Here is a 22,666-nt window from a genome sequence, read left to right on the forward strand (position 1 = left end):
TGTTACTGTGACAATATTACACACATTAACGCAAAAAAAATGGGGTGTCTCAAACTATGCGCTTGACATATATATATATATATATGTATATATATATACATACATATCTATGTGAGGAAAAGTTAAAAATGGATTAATTTGAAGCATATCTCTTGCATGTTTCATATCATTATTTATAGCAGATTTAGCATAATAATTGTTTAGACGACGAAATTCATATGTAGCTTGGACTACGAACAAATCCATCATCCGGGAATCTGGAAAAGCCTGCAGACAGATTGGTTTAAGCAAATTAATATATAATATGTAACTTTTTGACTTAAAAAATATTATTAAAATTATTCAAAATATATACTTGCAAAATTTTTTAAAATTATATTACAAAAATTATATTAAAATATATATGTTATCGCTCTTTAAAGGTTTTTTTTATTTTCTAATGTTTTTCTAATGCTTCTTCTAAATAGTTAAGTAATTATTGTAAGATATTAAAAAGAAAAATAATATATCGATATTTCTTCTATTCTAAACAAATGGAAGAAAATTTCAAAATTTTTTATATCATCACGGATAACATTAAAAAAATTTTCCTATAATTAACGTTAGAAATGTAATACAACCTTGTCGACGATATATATTTCGAGGAACTTAATAAAGCCTTTGTTTAACCACTCGTTACAACGACATGACGGATTGAAGAGCTCACCAAACCATTCATATATTATATCTAGTTATCTCTGAGCTATTGAGAGCCTGAATGTAGTTTCATATGTAACAGAATAGAAATTATCTTCCTTGTAGATAAGATCTGTTTCACTGAAAATTGTAAATATTACTGTAATTCTTCTTTTTGTTGTAGGCTTGTATAATTTATTTAAAGAAAAATTAAATATATTGTACATATATTAGTGTAAAATAATTCAAAAATTATCAAGTAAAAACAAAATTTTAATTATAAGAATAGATTAGTCAAACTTTGATAAATAAAAAAAATAGTTTTCTGTAATAATTTATTAAATATATTATGTTAATTATATGTAATTATTTTGTTTAACTTTATGTGCACATCTCTTTCTCGTTCTTTCTCAAATATAAAATAAGCGATAATTTTACTTTCCAATATTCTCTTCACATTTTTCTTTCGATGTGATAAAATAAATCTTTTAACAATTGATTAAACAAAAATGTAAAATTTATATTCATATAATGAATTCAATAATAACGGCATACTAAACATATGTTCTTAACATTATAATTTAAAATTGCTAAAGCAAGTTAAAAATTATTTTAAATCTTGATTTGATAATATAATAACAAAATAGTTTTTGAACGTATAAATCTAACTACTACACAATATATAAATGTAAATTATGCTGTAATTTTATTATAATATTACACATGTGTCATCGTGATTTATTAAAATCACTTAATTATAGAAATTACTATAAGCATAAATATAAGTCTATATTTTTGAATTATAAAACTCCCTCTATATATGTAAATGCTATTATAAATCTTTCTTTAATTAAGCCAATTCTCACAATAAGCGTAGAGAATGCACATTCTTTGTACTTTGAAATTCTAATAGCTATAAATAATATTACATTTTAATTAATTATAATTATAATTATTTCTCAAATGTATACTTGTAAAATACGAATCCCCAAGTCTGCCAGATTTTGTCCTCAAAATTGGGAATAGCGATGTAATCAACTTTTTGAACGCTTTTTATAATATCCCAATTCTTCATTAAATATATAGTTACATTTTCAGCAACACTTTGCATGAATTTCATGTGTGATGTCAAATGCTTTCTACACCAGGTTCTGATCACAGTCGAATCAAGAACCGGATACATTTGGCCAATCTCATATATTATAATTGTTACATCGTTTGGAGAAATCGAAGGTGTCGTATGGAAATAAATAATTATTGTCGTATTCAAATCTTCAAATTCTTGTATCAACATATTCGACATAGCTCTATATATTCTCTCATGTTCTACAGTAATGTTAAAAGTGGCACTTAATTCCGGCTCGTCCAAACATGGAAATAATTCTCGAGCTCTTTTCGGCTGGTTTAGTGTCGCGATCATCCACCTACGACATTTTAATGGCATACTTTAGACAACTTTTTAGCAATTTTTGTGTTAACATCACAAAGTACATAATACTTTAGACAACTTTTTAGCAATTTTTGTGTTAACATCACAAAGTACATAATTTAAAAAAAACAATTATTTTCAGAAAAAAAATTTTTTTAAATAGCCTTCCTTTTTAACCCTTACACAAATTTCTCTCTTAAAGAAAATACGTTTAAAGCAATTATTTATTTAATTCGATTATTAATATTTATTATATGTAAAGTATAATCATAACTTAGAGATAAAGAAGTTTTACGTTTTTTACATTGTAAAATAATATATTTTATTATAAAACTCACAACAAAAGTATGCATATTAAAATTTTCAATGATAATATAAATAATTTGTAAAATATAATAAATAATATTTACAAAAATAATAATATACAAATTATAATTAATATAAATATTAATATATGATTAATGTATAAATATATGTATACGTATAATGTATTGTTATTATATATATTTATATACTTTTATATATTATTTTTATACATATATATATATATATATAATTTATTTTTATACTTTTTTATTTACCCACTTTTCATCTTCATTTTTGTTTATGTACCAAGTTCGTGAAAACTTATTCGAGATGTGTTGATCGGTTATAAAATTTAAAAATTCTATATTCACAATATAAGCTTCATATTCGAAATTATTTACAAGCCATAGTTGATCGGCGAAATTAAGAACAACAGTTCCATCTTCAAAATTTTTTATATACTTTGGTGTATAGATCTTTCCACTCTCAACCGATATTAAATTTATTTTCATTATAGTTATATAAGTTGATACATGAAAAGTTATGTTCTGTGTTGCACAATTAATGGAAACTGTGATATTGGATTCGCCCTTTAACATGTGTCTTGATTCCAGTTTTAGCTTCAAATCATAATGAAATGGTACCAGACAGTTTGACGAAAAAGCTATTGCCATTACAACAATGTGTAATAAAATACTTAATGACAATTTTAGGAACATGTCAGTTTTTGTTTCCAATATCTGTAAAATATTTTTATTAAGAGTAGAATAAAAAACAAAAATGGACCACAAGTTATTATACAGAAAATGCAAAACTGTCAACTTCTGTTCGAGGAAAAGGAAACATATCAAAAAATTGCAACAATTTAGAAAAATATACAATCTATTTAAACAGTTGTAAACTTTTATGAAAATTTTTTTATATACATTGCGTTTAATATGCTTGTATTACACAATGTATGTTAATCTTAAATCGATAAATTTATGTTTTCTATAAATTTAATTTTTTAGAAAGTAAAGAATATTGATATATACGTCTTATAAAAACACAATGTAAATTCTTTGGGAAAAAATTGTAAAATTCAATATCTTATAGTAATATTTTTTTCTATTAGTCATATCTCACAATACGGTTTATACTTTATCTTTATGTTGTATTAAAATTTTTTTCTACTTTTTGTAATTATCATACTAAAAACGCTAAACATTATTTGATTCATTATGTAATAAAAGCAATATTTGATTTTTTTTACTTGAGTTACTAAAAACCTTGTATAGCTTTCTTGTATGTCTAACAATAAGTATGTATATCGATTTCGAAAATTGACGATACTTTAATGTGTATTTGTGTAGAACAATATGTATGTTTCTAAGAGTGATCTCGATGTCAACACAGAAAAATTAGCACGAGCACATGTTGTGTCCAAAGCCATTCAAGAAGCGATAATACAAATGATCGGAAATGAATGAGTTAGATTTTTCCTAGAAATTACATGGTAACGAAAAGGCAAAAATTATTATTAATTAATATGGAATTTTGCCCAATAAATAGAAATCCATGTATTCAAATTATTAGTTATAATTCCAGCTAGTAAATTATATTGTGTATGTACACTTCTCAAATTCTCTTCAAATTAAAGAAACTAAACATGTTTTAATTCGCAAGCTTATTTTTTTTAATTATCAAGTTTATGAAATGTGTTTCTTTTTATATTTTTTTAATGCAATTATGTACATATATATATTTTTTTATGCATATTGTAATATCGTACAAAACAATTGATTGAGAGACACAGTATAAAAAAATCTTAAATTAAATAAAATATATATATATAAAAGCACAAATAATTATAAAATATCTCAAATATGAATGATGAAAATTACATTGGCTATGCGAGCCAAACGTGGATGTCAGTACGTATGCTTCCAATGAAATTAATTTTTTCGTTGGAATTTAATTCATTGTGCACGAGGCACGAATTTTGCTTGGTACTTATGCCAAGACTTTATTTGGGAATAATCTCAATTCGAGATTTAATTTCCCGAATCCCCTCTAACCCCCCTACAGAATTATAGGCGAGAAAAATATAGATCCGAAAGTCGCTGAATCGGGAATCGAACCCGAGACCTTTCGCTTGCCGGGCGACTGCTCTCACCATCTGAGCTATTCTGAATTAAATGTTTTCATGTTAACTGCAATATGCAGAAAATAAAGACAACAGTTAAAATAGAGAAAGGAATATGTGTAAATACTTTCTTCGAAACTAAGTAAAATTGTATTTAAAAAAAAAAAAAAAAACTATAAATAATCAATGCCTTCTCTACATATTTTTACATTCATATGTAATAAAAAAATCTAAATGTTCAGTATTTTACTTACACTGTTAGTTGAATCACAAGCTGTTATTTTATATAGCTCTAAAAGTATATCGCTCAATCTTGCCTCTTCGAACGACAATCGAAAACTGACGACAATATCATAACATATGAAGTACATAATGTTATGTAAATATCTTCTTAAAGCCCATGTTTACACTACGAATCGTCGATACTACCTAATCAGAACGAAGTAGCCTAAGGATCTGGATTACAAATCCTTTCATATGTTCAAGAAGTGAATATATGTATATAGTTTATTTTATTATAGGGGGGATATTTTATACTTCAATTTAATATAATTTTACATAAACTATGATCTCGCAAAATATTTATTGTCTTCGATAATGTTATTTCTATACTTTTATATATAAAAAATATAAGAGATGTAAAAAAAATCAATCGATTTAAAAAAAAATACATAGTCGTTTTTAATAAACAATATATAACTGCGAGTTGCAAATGAAATATACTAAACTGTAAAATGATATATAAACATTTATTTAAATCCGTTCAGCCTGAAAATTGTTTGGATAATGAAAATGAAATCTTACTATCGAGCTTAACATAATGCTGTTTAACAAATGCTAAATTTGCGATTAGTTTAATTTATATTAATGATAATTAATTAAACTGATGATAATCAAACTATTAGTTATTTCTTTTATATATAAAGAGTCTTCTATATATCAGAACTATTTTATTGATAAACGGAACAAACGTTACAAAAAAAGGTGAAGTCGCTTAGTGAGAGAAAAGGAACGAACTAACTAACAAAGTTTCTTAGCGCAATCACATGCAAAAGAAAAATATATCTAGCGCTGAAGCGCCGCCAATCACTGTCGTCAACTTAGTTACATTAACTCAATTGGTTGCGCGGGCTATTTGAACTCGCTAGATTATACATATATCCAACACTCCCGCTTAATCTAGTGAGCAAAAAAAATTATTGTGTAACATTTGGCATGCTTAAGCCTAGACCTTTAAGACAAAATGCGTGTTTTGTACCATTTAAAGGCTTGGTAAAAATATCAGCTATCATTCTGTCAGTGGACATATATTTAAGTGTAATCTCATTCCTTTCAAGAGTTTCTCTGACAAAATGATACCTAATATCAATATGTTTGGTTCTATTATGAAATACTGGATTGCACGCTAGTTTTTGAGCACTTTGATTATCATTATATAAAGTTATGGGTTTATTAAGTTTGATTAGCTCATTTAACAATCCTTTCAAATGAATAGCTTCTTTGGCAGATTCAGAGAGGGCAATATATTCTGCCTCTGTACTTGATAGAGCTACCGAACGCTGTTTTCGAGCTTCCCAGGATATCGGTCCATTTGCAAACATAAATACATAGCCTGTGTATGACCTGCGATCAATTACATCATTCGCCCAATCTGCATCTGCATAGCCTGTTATTTTAATGTCACCAATCCCTTTATAAACTAATGAATGGTCGAGGGAACCTTTTAAATATCTTAGAATTCTTTTTGCTGATTTCCAATTCTGATCAGTATGATCTCTATTAAATTGACTTAAAAAACTGGTTACAAATGCAATGTCAGGCCTAGAGTTGACAGCTAAATACATTAACGCACCTATCAATTGCTGGTATGGTACATTATTAATACTTTGTTTGTCATTACAATCAATTTTGAAACCTGCCTCCATGGGAGTTGAAGTACATTTTGCTTCTGACATACCGAATCTAACAAGCAGTTCTAGAATATAATCCTTCTGATTTATGCTTATTATTTTTGACTTTCTATCTCTGTCAATATTTAGTCCTAAACATCTTTTGGCTTGTCCTAAGTCTTTGATCTTAAAATTCTTCTTTAATTGTTCTTTTAATTTTACTTTTTCAGTTTTATCATTAGAAAATATTTAAAAATCATCGACATATAACGCAATAATTATAATAAACTTATTGCTTATTTTGAAAAATATACATGCTTCAAACTTTGATTTTTGAAAGCCTAACCTGAGCAATACTTCTTCTACCTTTTTATTCCAAACTCTAGAGGATTGCTTAAGGCCATAGATTGCCTTTTTTAATAGACATACCTTATCTTTAATATTGGGATCAATAAAACCCTCGGGCTGATTCATATAAATTTCTTCTGATAGCTCACCATTTAAGAAGGCTGTGTCTACGTCTAGATGATCTATGTCTAGGTCTAATTCTGCGGAAAGAGCAATTAATAGTCTTATACTAAAATGTCTTACAACAGGCGAGAATGTTTCGTAATAGTCACTGCCAAATTCTTGGGTGAAGCCCTTTGCCACTAGACGTGCTTTATATTTTATTGTGTCACCGGCTGAGTTTCTTTTTGTGCGAAACACCCACTTATTTTTGACTATCTTCTTACTTTCTGGACAGTCCACCAGGGTCCAAGCTTTATTGATCGCCATTGATTGAAGTTCTGCTTTCATTGCCTCCTTCCATCGAGCACTATCCCCCTGTTTGACAGCTTCTTCAAAATTCATCGGGTCATTCGGTTCATACATGGTTTGATATAGCATGTGGTCCGGATACTCCTTAGGATTTCTGTTTCTTTTTGGGTATCTTCTGTTTTTCTCTTCAGTTTCCAGGACCGCAGGAGATTCATCCGCCGCCTCTTCTTCTGTTTCTGTGAGACTTCCATATTTCTCTTTCTCTTCTTCTTCTTCCGAATCATCTCCAATTTCATTCGATTGTGTTGATTTTGAATCCTCTGTCTCTGGGAGATCTTCTGACTCTTCCTTATCGCTTAATAATTTAGTATGAGCAATACTTTTATTTTTTTCTTCTATATCATTTATCGAAAAAATATTCTCCAGAAAAGTTACATCTCTTGCTCTGATTATCTTTCCTTTTTCTTCGAGATCAAATAGTCTGTATCCTTTCGTGTCTTCGCAGTATCCGACGAATATACACGGTTTTCCTTTTGCGTCCCATTTGCTTCTCAAATTCTTCGGAATGTGTACGTATGCCACGCAACCGAATACTTTCAAGTGACTTAGGTCAATTTTTCTGCCTGTCCATACTTCTTCTGGTGTCCTTCCTTTTATTGCTTTGTGAGGAGAACGATTCTTCAAGTACACTGCAGTGTTCACTGCTTCTGCCCAAAATTTCTGATCGCAATTTGCATCCTGCATCATGCACCGAGCTCTTTCAACGATTGTCCGATTTGTCCTCTCTGCCACGCCATTTTGTTCTGGCGTGTACGGAACCGTGAGTTGATGTCTGATGCCCTTTGACTTGAGATATTCTTCAAATTCTCTGTTTATGTACTCTCGACCATTGTCCGAACGGAGAACTTTTATGGTGTAATCGGTTTCGTTCTCTACTAGACGTTGATAATCTTTGAAGGTCGAGTACACTTCACTTTTTGACGCAAGGAAGAATACATGGATTTTTCTAGAAAAATCGTCAATGAAGGTTAGTATATATCTTTTTCCACTCCACGAATACTCTGGCATCGGACCACATAAATCTGAGTGTACTATACCTAATAGTTTATTAGCTCTTCTTGCATTTTTATTCCCGAAGGGCTTTCTAGTTTGTTTGCCTTTTAAGCAGGCAACACATTGCTCACCTCTTTCTTCGGCAAAGTTGACTCCTGTTGCTAAACCTTGTTTGAGTAGATTCATGCTTACTCTATTAAGATATCCTAGTCTTCTGTGCCATATATCCTCGCTGTCAACGTGCTTTGCAAGATTTGCCTCCTGAGAGATAGTGTCCAAGCGATATAAGCCTTTGTGATTGGAGGCTGTGACAACAACTTCTCCCTTTATCGAGCAGTCTTCAGCGTCATAGACTTGACAACCTGTTGAATTGAATACTATGACATGACTATTTTTTATCATTTTACTTACAGAAAGCAGGTTAGTCTTCAAGCCCGGAACGTAAACTACACTGGAAATGTTCTTCGGGCCATCTCTTGTGGAAACAACTACTTTTCCAGTTCCATGTGCACTCAGTGCCTGACCACTTGCAACAGTTACGTTGTGATTTCTGTCTTCATTGTAGTCTTGTAACCAATCCTTCCTATTGGATATGTGTGTAGTTGCATCCGAGTCTACGTACCATTCTTCAGTTGCTGAGTCCTTTGCGTTTGATACAAACAACGCTTTGTCCTTCTTGCAGGCGTCACCCGCTGCTTTGTCCTTCATTTTATTAGCCTTTTTGTTGGTAGGACATTCACTCTTAAAGTGACCTTCTTTATTGCACTTGTAGCACACTACTGTCTTTCTTTTATAGTGTGTTTTATTTCCTTTCGAGTAAAAGGCTTTGTCATCAGAATTTGAACTATTTGAATGCTTCGTGTCCTGCAGAAGTTTAGCCTTTACAAAGTCACTTGTTAGTCTTACATTTGCACTTTCCAGGGCCATTACCATTGGATTATAATCTTCTGTGAGTCCACTCAACATAATAACCGCAATGAACTCATCATCTAAGAGAGCATCCATGTCAGCTAGTTTTTGTGAAACCGATATTATTTCATTTACGTACGATTCCATATTTTTGAAACTTTGCAACTTAATTCCAGCAAGTGTACGTAATAAGGTTAACCTTCGTGACAGTCCTTTGTCTTCGTATGCCTTTTGCAAATTTAGCCATGCCTCTCTCGCACTTTCTGCCGATCGAACATGGGCGTACGCACATGGCTTGATCATCAAGCAAATCTTTGCTAGAGCCTTCTGGTCCTTGCGTTGTCTTTCTGGCTCCGACGTTGAATCTTTCTCTGGATAACCTTCAATTGTATGCCATAAATTTTCGTGGATCAAAGCCATCTTCATGCCGAATTTCCAGTTATTGTAACTCTCTCGACCGTCCAGCTTCTCGAAAGCCAAATGTACTGCTGAGTCGGCCATATTTACTTCCTTTTATGGCTAGCACTGACGAACCTTTTTGTAAGTCCGATTTCAATATTCCAATATAACAGGTACCTGGCTTATTTATTTTATTCTCCTTAAACCTGAGGCGCCTGGGCCCATAACCTATTAGTTATTTCTTTTATATATAAAGAGTCTTCTATATATCAGAACTATTTTATTGATAAACGGAACAAACGTTACAAAAAAAGGTGAAGTCGCTTAGTGAGAGAAAAGGAACGAACTAACTAACAAAGTTTCTTAGCGCAATCACATGCAAAAGAAAAATATATCTAGCGCTGAAGCGCCGCCAATCACTGTCGTCAACTTAGTTACATTAACTCAATTGGTTGCGCGGGCTATTTGAACTCGCTAGATTATACATATATCCAACACAAACTAATAATAATTAAGAATTATTTATTAATGTTAACTGTTAAAAATTTATGTAATTTGTAATATGCAACTGCGTACTTTTTCTTAAAAGCAACTATGTGTTTTCTTTAGACAAATTGATTGGTCTTATTATTCCGTGCATAAAAGTATTAAGGTGACATTACCGAAAACTGAATATTTTACAAGATATTTTCCATTTTATGTAAAAAAATTGTTAACTTCAAATCTTATAACTCACAAAAAGTAATTTTAAAAAAATTACTTTATTATAGTTTTGGAGAGCTCTCGAGATAAGCTACAAGAATATGCAATGAAAAATAATAGGTTCCATTTAAGAAATTGAAGATGACCTTTATGTGATCTTCAAACGACTATCTTATGTTTCTCTCGAAGTCAAAAAATTTTTGTATAAAACATTTTTTTCTACGATCGCTTCCTGCAAAGTTACGAGGGGTGATAGATTAAAATTGGACACCCTGTATATATATATATATATATATATATATATATAATATTATTACTTAATAATAATTATTATTATTATTGTTATTAACAATATAATATATTTTACATTAATAATGATTATGTAATTGTTTAACTATGCATTGTTTAACTGTATGTACTTTACATTAAAATATATGATGTATTATTATCAAATATAAATTAAATATTGTATAAAATATTAAAATAATACCTTTTCTAATATTATCTTCATAATCAAGATCGGCGGCGATGCGAACGGAAGCAGTAACATTGGTGACGACAGAAACAGTACGAAACCGACAATAATAGAAATTTGAGCGTCTGAACGATTACTTAATTCTAATGTCAATTATAATAATAATAATGATGATGATGATGAAATATGATAAAATAAAAATAATAATATGACACTTACGTTGCGTCAATAATGTCATTTAATAATATCCATTTCATGGTTATACCTTTTTCTTATAAGAGGCTTTCTTATAATCAATGTGAAGCACCGATATATAAAAAATGGCTGTTTGAAGGACATCTCCAATTGGCTAAACAGTCATACATTAGGGACAAACTCGCTTTGCGTGTATGCGTGCGAAGTTATGTATGTGAGATCTGAAGACTGAAAGTCTTAAATATTACTTTTTTAAGTACGAATTTTCGAGTTCTCGGGATTGACTGCACCAATCATCTTTAAACTGATCGCAATCGAAAGCTTATATTCACATTATATAAGCAAAATGCTTTAGTTCTGGAAATATTTTGACAGAAAGATCATTTGACAGGAAAACTCCGGATAAGCTACTTGGTAGCAACGCGATATCTCTGACGTTAATCGAATTTTTTTATACATTTGGCGTCGCGTCGCTTGATAATATCTCCATTTATAAAACACATAGAGCAAAAATAAAGACGCTTTTTATATAATTCGAACTCAATCTATTGATTGATGAGCGTAGTAAGAACTCGATTGCTTTAGCCGTTATTGCGTAACTGCGAAATCTATGATACTCTCAACTGTCCGATTTACGTAAAGAGACACGGAGTGCCTCTTGATGTGATGCATATTGTTCATCTTGACACAAAAAAGTGAACAAAATACTTGATGCAAGTAATTATGGACTAGCTCAAGATCTATTAAATTACGCAATTAACAAAAAAATGTTATGGAATTACTTGAAAACAAAAAGTGCGAGATCACATAGCATACAAAACATATATTAATAAATACGGATAAGGACATTATAATATATGCATATATGCCAATGTTAGATTGAATTCTTTTATATCTTCATTCTTTTGTAAAGATGATAGCTAATATTACATTAAAATAATTTAAACAAGAATAGAAAAGTGGAATTTTTTGTGGCGCATAACATCAAAATTATGATTTTGCTATATCCTTATCGATGATGATTTTAAACTAGAATTTATTTATATAATTTTTAATTTTATTTAAATGTTTAAGAAATTCTTGCAATCTTCCACGTATTACACTTGACCTTTTAAGAATGATTAACGACTTTTCAATCTAAAAACTGTAGGTATTGATTATTGCGTAAGATACATTTTTATTCGCATTTGTTTGAGTGGGGAAAACATAATAAAAGCAATAATGAGTCAAAGATATCGGCACATTTGTGTAGTAAGATAAATATAAAATTATATTATTATTTTGTTGTTATCGTTGTTTGTACAATGACATTTATAAGTGTTGTACTAATTATTCTGGCATGTATTGCTACAATAAGTTACTTTATCTTAAATTACCATCGCCGACAGTCTTCTATTAAAACAGTAAACACTCTACCTGGTCCAAAAACATTTCCGCTTATTGGAAGTGCCTACTATTTTCTGCAGCGGAGTTCTGATGGTAATATTAAAAATATGCTTACTTATAGAAAAATGCTTATAATTTATAGAAAAAGGAAGAAGGAATTAATAAAATTTTTAATATATTAATAGGAAGAAGGAATTAATAAAATTTTTAATATATTAATATTCTATCAATAGAATAACAATAAATTATTGTTAACTTTGCATTAATATGTAATAAATATAATGAATATAATGAAATATAGATAAATTATTTCTTTCACATAATATAGCATAAATTATTTTTTTAGAAATTTTGGATACTATAGTTAATTTAGCAAGAGATTATTCATCTCCATTTCAATTTTGGATGGGCAACAAGTTATTCCTTATAATATACGAATCAGATCAGATACAGGTAGAAAGATAACATATGTTTTACTGTTATAAATTACTTACATCTTTTATAAATAAATTAGTATCTATATTTTTTATAGAAAGAAAATCTATTTAAAATAAATAACTTTTATATTTATAATATCTAATCAAAGTGATTTTCTGAAGTGTATGTTAATTGTTTGAAATGACACAAATAAATGTGTATTGGAAAAATATTTTTAAAAATTTTATATAACATTGTAGACAATTTTACAAAACAGTCGATGCTTGGATAAAAGTACAATATATAAATTATTTGAACCAATATGTGGCAAAGGAATATTGACAGCTCCTGGTAAGATGTATTTTTAAAAAGATAAAACATAATTAGTTACTTTTAGAAAAATATTTATTTTTAACAGATTTAAAAAGTACAAAATTCTTTAAAGTAATATGACTTATTGTTAGAAGAATTTGTAGCGATTCAAAGTGCGCGTGATTCAAAACTATAATACATGTGAAAATCAGAGTGATCGGTGACTTAATAAATTATTTTTTAATTTATTTTTAATTTTTTCGTAAAATTTATCTTTCTTTCTTTATTATCTTCTTATAAAATTAATTTCAGCACCTATATGGACTGAATATCGAAAAATGATGGCGCCAAGTTTTAATACAAATATGTTACAAAAATATTTTAATATATTTGTCGAACAATCCTTAATATTGACGGACAAATTAGAAAAAGGAATAAACGGGAATGAAGTTTTCTTTCTTCAACCTTTATCAGAATGTACTTCAACTATTGCAAGTGGTAAGGTCATGTATCTACTTTAAATTAATTGTCAAACATCTCATATCATAAATGGCATCATAAAAATTTTTACAAAGTCACGAAATTCGCTAAGGATGAAAAAACTACATATCGTATACAACAGTAATTACATTTTATAAATTGAATAATGTTAAACGCTATTTGTTTAAAAATAAGATTTTAAAGATTATTAAATTATGTACTAATTTTATAACAATAGAATCAGATTTATACATTTTATTCGAGTTAAATATAATTATACGCTTGAAATATGTATAAAATATAATATAAAAGTGTCAATTTATGAGTTTTTGAGTTTATGTTTTCATTTTAGACATTCAATTCTAATAATAAAATATGCTGTAAAAGATTCCCCAATATTTGAGACACTAATATAAATTAATGTTGCAAAAATTACAATAAACTACAATGACATAAATACAGTCTTTTACAGCTGATTGTTATTTTCAAATACTTGTTAAAGAAGCATCCATCTGCTATTTTAAAATTACATATCACATTTATTTGGTAAATTTAATGTTTAATAAGTAACTCAATATAATTAGTCAATAACTATAGCTATTTTGAATAATGAGTTCACTTTTATTTGACATTATAAAGTTGCAATGACGGACCTCAAAGAGGAATATATAACGGATCAAATAGTAAACCAATATTTCAAAGCAACAGAAAGGTAAGATAAGGTTTGATATAAATAAAGATAATTAAATTTCTTTTAAGAGAATATTTTATAAAGGAAACACTTGAATTCTAAATAAAATTTTTGTTATATAAATAGATTTATTGACATATAAATTTATAGAAATTAATATTTATTTTTAATTTTATTGTTGGAACTTAATAAACACGATTAGTTAAATATGCTTCTATATTTTACAAAATATTATTTAAACAAAAACATTTTTCAGCTTCAAAGAAACTTTCAAATTACGATTAAAAAATATACTTCTATTCCCTAATTTTATATTCAATCTCACTGCTGTGGGACGAAAACAGCGAGAAACTATAAACATCGCAAATTCAGCTATGGATAAAGTAAATATTGCAAATATTATTACTCTTGCTTGCATAGCATATTATATACTACACAATTTATTATTACATAGGTAATACAGCAGCAAATGTATATATTAAATGAAATGAATACCAAGACTAAAGATAAAACAAGTCGTAAGTTTGTTGGTATTTTATTTGTACGTTTTGAGCTCTTTGCATTTTGATATTGCACAGATAACAAAATGAGTTTCTTTTATGTATAGCTTTAGATAAAATATTATTATAATGTGTTTTATTATTAAAATATTTAATATTTTTCATTGTTGTAAATTCATTGTAGCGTCTTTTTTTCATTCTTGCTTTATTTATTTATTTCTTTTTTATTAATTTTTAAATAATTATAAAATCTTCATCATAAAATTGAGAAAATAATGAACATACTTACATATACATATATACATATATACTTATAAATGTACATACGCATGCACTTAAACATTCACAAAAAAGCTTATATTCCTTAAATTATATAGATAGGTCACTTCTTCATGTTTTATTGGAAGCATTTTATAAAAATAAGTTGACACGAAAGATGGTACGCGATAACTTAATTAATATGCTACTTGGGGTATGTAAAGTATTTTTACATATATGATTATAATTGTATATAAAAAATAAATATATATAATTATTTATTTATCAGGCCGCCGACACAACTGCTGTTACTTTAAATTTTGTGATCTTAATGTTAGCAAATTTTCCAGATATACAAGTATGTACAAATTAAAATTTACTCAATAATAATTTATTCACTTGTTTTAAAAAGTATTACAAATGATATAGTTTTAGGATACAGAAAAAAAATTTTTTTTCTAAAACAATACTAAAGGAAAATTAAATTTTTTATTGTGACAGTTCAGATTAGAATTTTGTTTTGCATAAAAATTTATTATTTGTTAATACTTTTGAATAAATAATGGTCGACAGTTAAAACTTTTTGAAGATTATTTAGGATGATTTTGACAACATATATATTAAAATCAAGATCTCCTTTATGCTTCATCTAAATTTCAAGTAATAACGCGCTTATTGTTAGAGTATCTTTTCATATAAAAATAACTTAATTTGTTATAAAATTATAAATTTATTTAAATAAAAACTTTGTGTATAATGTTTTAATAAAATTAAGAATCTTAATAAAGCCGTAGAAAAATGTATACATTAATATTTATCACTGTCAGTATTTATATTCCAGAATGATATATAAATAAATGTAATTAATAAGATTGCATAATAACTCATAAATATAATTAATATGATTGCATAATAAGATTACATTTCTCTTACGATAGATATTTCATATGTTTATATTTATATAATATTAAGTATCTTATATAATTTTATAATATAGAATAATATATATATAGGAAAACGTATATAAGGAATTATGGAAAATTTATGGGACGAAAACTCTAAAATCTGTCCCAGTTAAATACGAAGATTTACAACATATGGATTATTTAAATCGTGTTATAAAAGAAACTATGAGAATATTTCCTACTATTCCTATAATTGCGCGATATCTAACGGAAGACGTACAAATGGTTTACATTCAAAAATAAATAGTTTTATATGCATATTATTATTGTATGTATATAGCTTAAATGTAAAAAAATTTACTTTTAAAGAAACTATATTTTATAAATAATGTATCTTCAAAAAATTATTAAATCGAAAAAGTCGAATATAATAAATCAAATATAAAAAAGATCACAAGAAATTGTGCTCATTAAGTTTAATACAAAAGAAATTTGAAAAAATTATATCTAATTTTAACAACAAATATTGTTTTGTAAATCAAATATACACGCTTGTAGAATAAAACAAAAATAGATTTTATATTACTATTTCCTATTGTTTTATTTCATAAGCTGTTTGTTATGCTTCTATTATAATAACATTAAAAACAAAAATATATGTTTCAGGAGAGGTTATTTTACAAAAAGATTCTAATGTCGTTATAAGTATTATGACATTACATCGAAGCGAAAAATATTGGCCCAATCCGTTGGTATTTGACCCGGACAGATTTCTCCCTGAGAAAATAGGAACATCTTATAAGAATTACATGCCATTTAGCATAGGAACCAGAAATTGTATAGGTAAATATGGACAAATCATAAAACAGCAGCATGTATCACAATAAAATTGAATTGCATGTAATTTCTAAACTTTTGCAGGTACAAGATATGCAATGATTTCGATGAAAGTTATCCTAGCAACTTTGATACGAACATTTGTTCAAAATAGATAAAAGTATCCCGATAGATAAATTAAAATTAAGTATAAATCAGAAGCGGAAAGAGTTGATCTATTAACACAGATGATGATAATGTATATCTTCCGGAGAAAGTTATTCGTAGTTCTATTGATAAAGCCAAATCAGATGATTATTAAAAATAAGCACAATGTGAACGATTTTATTTTAAGCGTAAAAAGAAACAGAAAATATATTCGTGAACATTGCTTAATGATTTATTTCGACACACTGTTTGATTCTGTTTTGTGCACACGGCACTTCGGATATCTTTTTCTTTATGTACTTCCATCGCATATTATGTTATATATTAACAGATCAGCGCAACTGAAGAAAAATAATGCAACAGCGTGGCTCCTATATCACGACGTTGTCATTTCATTTTCCCAAAAATTGAATCATGGAAATAATATTAATATATATGGATGGATTTGGCATTCGATGCTCTTCAATTTTTGTTTGAACAAAATTCTTAAATTTCGTAAAATAATAAGGAGGGGGAAAGAGTGTAAATTAAAAAATTTGACGTTTCCAAAATATATGATTAAGCCATTCTAAAGAATATAAAATATTACAAAACTTTTGTATAAAACATTTTCTTATATTCCTTATATTATTACAGATATTCGCTGAAAATATATAAAAATCCGTTATTTTCAAAGGGTTGTTTCAGCTCTTAAACGTTGAGATAAGTACCTAAAAAAAATATAGATCAAATATTTTTTTATGCTCTACAACATATCCAAAGCGTATCAAAATTGGTGAGGGACACTTCCTTGTAAGAGAAATTATGAAAACGTGAAACGTGAATATAAATCTAAACTTATTTTTATGTATATTTATTAATCTCATTTTCAATCAATCAGATTGCTCTATACGTGTTACTGAAAAGGCATTATTAATACACTAGTTATTTAATCATATGTTCAATAGACTCATCGTCCACGTATATATAAACAATATATATAAATATATAAATTATTTGTTGGATTTACAAAAGTAACAATGAGTGACAAAATATCGATTTATATTATTAAAATTAAAGTTTTGTTGTTTGTCTGTTAATATCGCTTTATATCGTGAGAAAGTGCATCCTACCTTAGACGAGACAATGGGTGCATACTTAAAAAGTATCAATTTTTCCGATTTTTAGTGGCACAACAACTGGCTGTTCATTTTCAGAAATGTTAATTAAAATATAAAAGCAATTATATTTTTTGTTAATATTGTGGCCATTTTATTTCTTATGTTATCCGGAATGTGAGGCTGCTTCATATTATTTTCGTACTTTTGACAAAATATTAAGAGAATCACATAACGAAATTCCAGATTATTCTAATTGTTTTATTGGCGATATAATGGAAGTAAAATTGTTTTTAACTATATGCAAATTTTCTTCAAGATTACGGTTAAAATATTATTTTGCAATATTAAACGAAATAGCAACAACAGGATACATTTTGATAAAATCAATTTTATTGTCAAGTAATAAATATTAAGATAAGATATTAAAATATGATATAGAAATGTGAAATATAGAAATCAAAGTATAAAAATATAATCATTTGTTTGATCTAATAATTATGTTTAATTATCATTAAACTACTATTTATTATGAATTTATTATCAGTTCTGAACATGAACAGCCAGTTGTTGTGCCACTAAAAATCGGAAAAATGGATTCCTCTAAAGTATGCACCCATTGTTTCGTCTAAGGTAGAATGCACTTTCTCACGATATAAAGCAATATTAATATGAGGTACAAACATGTATCATAGATAATTATTAAAGAAAACGCAATAGAAAGTAGTCCATCTTATGAATATATTTACAAATACATTGTTTGTATGCAATAAAAACATACATGGTGTTATTTAAAATTGAACTACGTTGTGTGGAGAGTAAAAATAATATTTATTTTACAAAGTATATATGCAATGGTTATGAAATCTGTCGATCTATATATGTATATAGAAAATATTTCTTTTTTTCGATACGTACATATTAATTTTAAAAAGAAAATTGTGTATTAAATGATTAATACCATATATTATAAACATCTTATATAACATATTTTGTACCATATATAAAATAAATATGAAATATATAATCAACGTACTTTGTAATATAAATTTGTTAATATATATTTTTTTAAATTAGTCTATAAAGTAATACAAGTAAATATTATCCAATCGTTTTGTAAGCAGAAGGTAGAAAGAAAAAAATAGGAAAGAAAAAAATTATAATTATTTTTTCCGTAGATCATGGAGAGATATCTATACAACTATGAAACATTCTTTTGTGCATAAATAATCAGTACAGAATATATAGCAGGAATATCCGTTTCTTCACTTCCATCACGTAGCTTAGAATTATTTTGACTTTCTCTATATTCTTTAACTTTTATTTCCGTAAACCTACGTGCTAACTCATTCTTGAATTCCTCCCTTAGATTATGCGGCATCATGTCCAAGAATGTAAAAGTATATTGTGAAGTAACCATGGCTATCGAATTGAACAAAATAAGATTAATTTATTAATTACAAAATAAGAAAAAGTAATATAAAAAAATTATATTAATCACATAGCCTAGAATTTTATTTCTGCACGCATGACAAGGAAAATACTTACATATAAACTTTTCTGTATTCACACAATTTTTCATCTCCCGAAGACTGCAATGATGAATTTGAAATCCGATATCTTCAAGTATTTCTATTACCTCTTCACGAGGTCGAGCCGAATAATGAAGTGCCCCAACATATTTTTTTTTGTCCTGTATAAAGATAATTGACAATCAATAGTTAAAAAATTGCAATAAAAGTAATACACACACACACATAATATTTATATATAAAAAAAAGTGATTTCATAGATAATGCCATTTGTGCTATATATTTGATATCGATATCTTCGCAGACCGATCAGTGTGTAAAACAAAAAAGTGTATCCAAACTTGATACTGTAATTAATAATGTCGAATAATACAAGTTTTTATGTAAAGAACTGAATCTATTTTATATGTCACTCATCTATAAGTGTGAACTCGAATTATTTTAAAATATTTCTAAAGATTGAAATTTTACAATTACGCAGAAGTTATGCTACAATACAATTTCACATCATAGTTCAATGTAATAATATTCACCTCCATATACGATGCATATTGCACATCTTGTGCCAAACATTCCAAGGTTTCAAAGAGGGCTTTGTCGCGCGTTATATTTAATATCAGCATAGTTTTATCGGGTCGAAGCATACGATAAATATTCTCAAATGTTTGGCTGTTAAACAACAAAAATGTATGTTAACTATTGTAATTTTGAAAATATATATTTATTAGAATTATTTTTCGAAACATATATGTCAAAATATATTAGTAAAATTACAAGTTCTTTTCTACAAAAAAAAATATTAATTTATTTTTATTCAATAATTTTTCTTACCGAATGTCATGGCACCAATGCAAAGCATGAAATGAGAATATGTGATCGAATTTCGAAATATACTCCTCGGGCAATTTTTTCGTTTGAATATCCAACACTTCGAATTTGAGTCGTTCCTTGTCACCGTATGTTTTGTTTGCGTATTCGATCACATTCTTCATAATATCTGTACCTTTATAATATATATTTTAACAATAATTAATATTAATTGTTATTACATTATTGTGTGTATGTTTGTGTGCGCGTGCGAGTGTTATAATCTTTCGTAATTTATTATTTTCTCTTACCAATCATTGTTGCTTTTGGATCAAGTGCCGGAAGAAGAATATCCTTTGTTATATCTCCGGGTCCACAACCAACATCCATACATTTTCCAGATATATTTTTCAGTTCTTTGGCGAACTCGTTGATTATAAGTGATGCATTGTTTTTGCACATATTATCAAATAAAACGTACTGCGCTGGTTGTACCATGGTTTTATGATAATGTTTAAATAACTAGAATATAAAAAAATATATAAAATATGAAAAGATATATAATAAGATTGAAGGAAATGAACTAATAAAAGCCGATGCGTCGGCATTTTAATACGCAAATATTTTGTTTGTAATTATTCTTTATTTATTCAGAACGTTTCTGTCTTTTCTTTGGATCATCTTCAGCTTATCGTTTAATAATACAAGTGTTCGGTATAATGTATAAAAACAACACTCATTTTTAACTTTTAATACAATAAGCTGAGGATGGTACAAAAAAGTACAAAAATATTCTAAATAAATTAAGAATAATTACACACAAATTGCGTAATAAACCATAAGAGTTTTTGGTAATTAATTGAAATCAATAAATTTACGTTTTAATTCCGACACACTAGCTTTTATTAGCGGGAAATGTTATAAAAATTAAGTTTTATTATCGATTATATTATTGGAACAGTCATATATGAGTGTTTTTTAAGTTTTACACTTAATGTATCTTCAAAATAAAATCAATTGTATATTTATTTATTAAAAAATAAGTACTAGATGTAGAGAATTTAATGTTTAGATATACATAATTTACATTACACATACAGTGTGTGTTGAAAGTCTGAAAATGGTTGAATATTTCATAAACTATGCATTTTAGAAAAAAATCTTTCAAACAAAAGTGGTAGGGCTTAAAAATATCTATTTACTAGTCTTGTCTGTCTCATTTAAAAGCTACTAGTTGACTTTCAAATAATGTTAAAAAGCGAAAAATGCAAAATTATAATTTACATGAAACTAAAATTATGTGATACTCGAGATAATAAGTTCAAATAAATAGTCAAAAGAAGTAGAAAAAAAGTAGAAAAGAATCTTTACGAGTTACCTTAGTAAACTTGTCTCCGCCGCGATTGGGATGAAAATAATAAAGAACTTGTGAGAACGTGAAAGACATGTCTCAACCTATATTTATATGATACTCGAGATAATCAATTCATTTTGCGCCGAGTTCAATATTATGATTATGCAATAGAACTAGTAATAATTATTACGAGTTATTTGATTAAATTTGCCTATAAAGTAATTGCGACTGGGTTAAACATGCACTTTATTGTAACAGAGATTACGAAAACGTGAAACATATACTTCTAAACTTATTTGTATACGTATCAAGCAACGCGGTATCAGTGCGAAGTCAAATATATAATAAAATGCTAATATGATTTACATCAGTGCTCGTAATTAGTTGCCCTTGTCGGGCCGATATCTGAAGCGACGCCTTCGATCCCCCATCAAAAATTGTATCACGATTTCGCGGAAATTGCAATCTCAGCATTTTTTTTTTGTAGGGACAATCCTGTCAGGAATGTTGCTTGATATGTATACAAATAAGTTTAGAAGTATGTTTCACGTTTTCGTAATCTCTCTCACAAAAAAGTGCATGTTTAACCCAGTCGCAATTAATTTGTAGGCAAATTTATTCAAATAACTCGTAATAATTATTACTAGTTCTTTTGCATAATCATAATATTAAACTCGGCGCAAAATGAATTGATTATCTCGAGTATCATATAAAAATGGGTTAAGACATGTCTTTCACATTCTCACAAGTTCTTTATTGTTTTCATCCGAATCGCGGCGGAGATAAGTTTACTCAGGTAACTCGTAAAGATTCTTTTCTACTTTTTTCTACTTCTTTTGACCATTTATTTGAACTTATTATCTCCAGTTTCACAGTATGGTTTATTTCGCAATTTGTGTGTAATTATTCTTAATTTATTCAGAACATTTTAGTACTTTCTTTGGACCATCCTTAGCTTATTGTATAAACAGTGAATGCTGTTTTTCATACATTATACCGAAAACTTGTATTATTAAACGATAAGCTG

The 22,666-nt window shown here is 27.8% G+C and overlaps 3 protein-coding genes across 4 annotated transcripts; 1 reads left to right on the forward strand and 2 right to left on the reverse strand.

The window, feature by feature from the left end:
• Positions 1-206: 206 nt before the first annotated feature.
• On the reverse strand, positions 207-4,842 carry LOC145945007 (aminopeptidase Q-like). Of its 2 annotated transcripts, none has more exons than XM_083053772.1 (4): positions 4,790-4,842; positions 1,647-2,099; positions 621-816; positions 207-267 (listed from the first exon to the last, which is right to left on the reverse strand). In XM_083053772.1, exons 2-3 carry the CDS (start codon positions 2,093-2,095, stop codon positions 732-734), a joined length of 534 nt encoding a protein of 177 aa, XP_082909898.1. In that variant the 5' UTR covers positions 2,096-2,099; positions 4,790-4,842; the 3' UTR covers positions 207-267; positions 621-731. The 2 variants fall into 2 exon arrangements, with proteins under 2 accessions (XP_082909898.1, XP_082909897.1); XM_083053771.1 differs by lacking the exon at positions 4,790-4,842 and adding an exon at positions 2,686-3,049.
• Positions 4,843-12,187: 7,345 nt separating this feature from the next.
• LOC145945114 (cytochrome P450 4C1-like) lies at positions 12,188-16,168 on the forward strand. Its single transcript, XM_083053944.1, has 10 exons — positions 12,188-12,395; positions 12,649-12,755; positions 12,980-13,070; positions 13,344-13,529; positions 14,151-14,223; positions 14,459-14,585; positions 14,657-14,720; positions 15,080-15,174; positions 15,250-15,318; positions 15,974-16,168. The coding sequence occupies exons 1-10, from the start codon at positions 12,221-12,223 to the stop codon at positions 16,166-16,168; spliced, it is 1,182 nt and encodes a 393-aa protein (XP_082910070.1). The 5' UTR covers positions 12,188-12,220.
• A 2,838-nt stretch (positions 16,169-19,006) lies between these two features.
• Positions 19,007-21,718, reverse strand: LOC145945003 (juvenile hormone acid O-methyltransferase-like). Its single transcript, XM_083053767.1, has 6 exons — positions 21,664-21,718; positions 20,597-20,807; positions 20,310-20,481; positions 20,012-20,147; positions 19,495-19,639; positions 19,007-19,368 (listed from the first exon to the last, which is right to left on the reverse strand). The coding sequence occupies exons 2-6, from the start codon at positions 20,781-20,783 to the stop codon at positions 19,148-19,150; spliced, it is 861 nt and encodes a 286-aa protein (XP_082909893.1). The 5' UTR covers positions 20,784-20,807; positions 21,664-21,718; the 3' UTR covers positions 19,007-19,147.
• Positions 21,719-22,666: the final 948 nt, after the last annotated feature.

Source organism: Prenolepis imparis, unplaced genomic scaffold (assembly GCF_030444845.1).
Source record: "Prenolepis imparis isolate NDT839.2.m4 unplaced genomic scaffold, iyPreImpa1.0 SCAF_14, whole genome shotgun sequence".
Taxonomy (NCBI): Eukaryota; Metazoa; Arthropoda; class Insecta; order Hymenoptera; family Formicidae; genus Prenolepis; species Prenolepis imparis.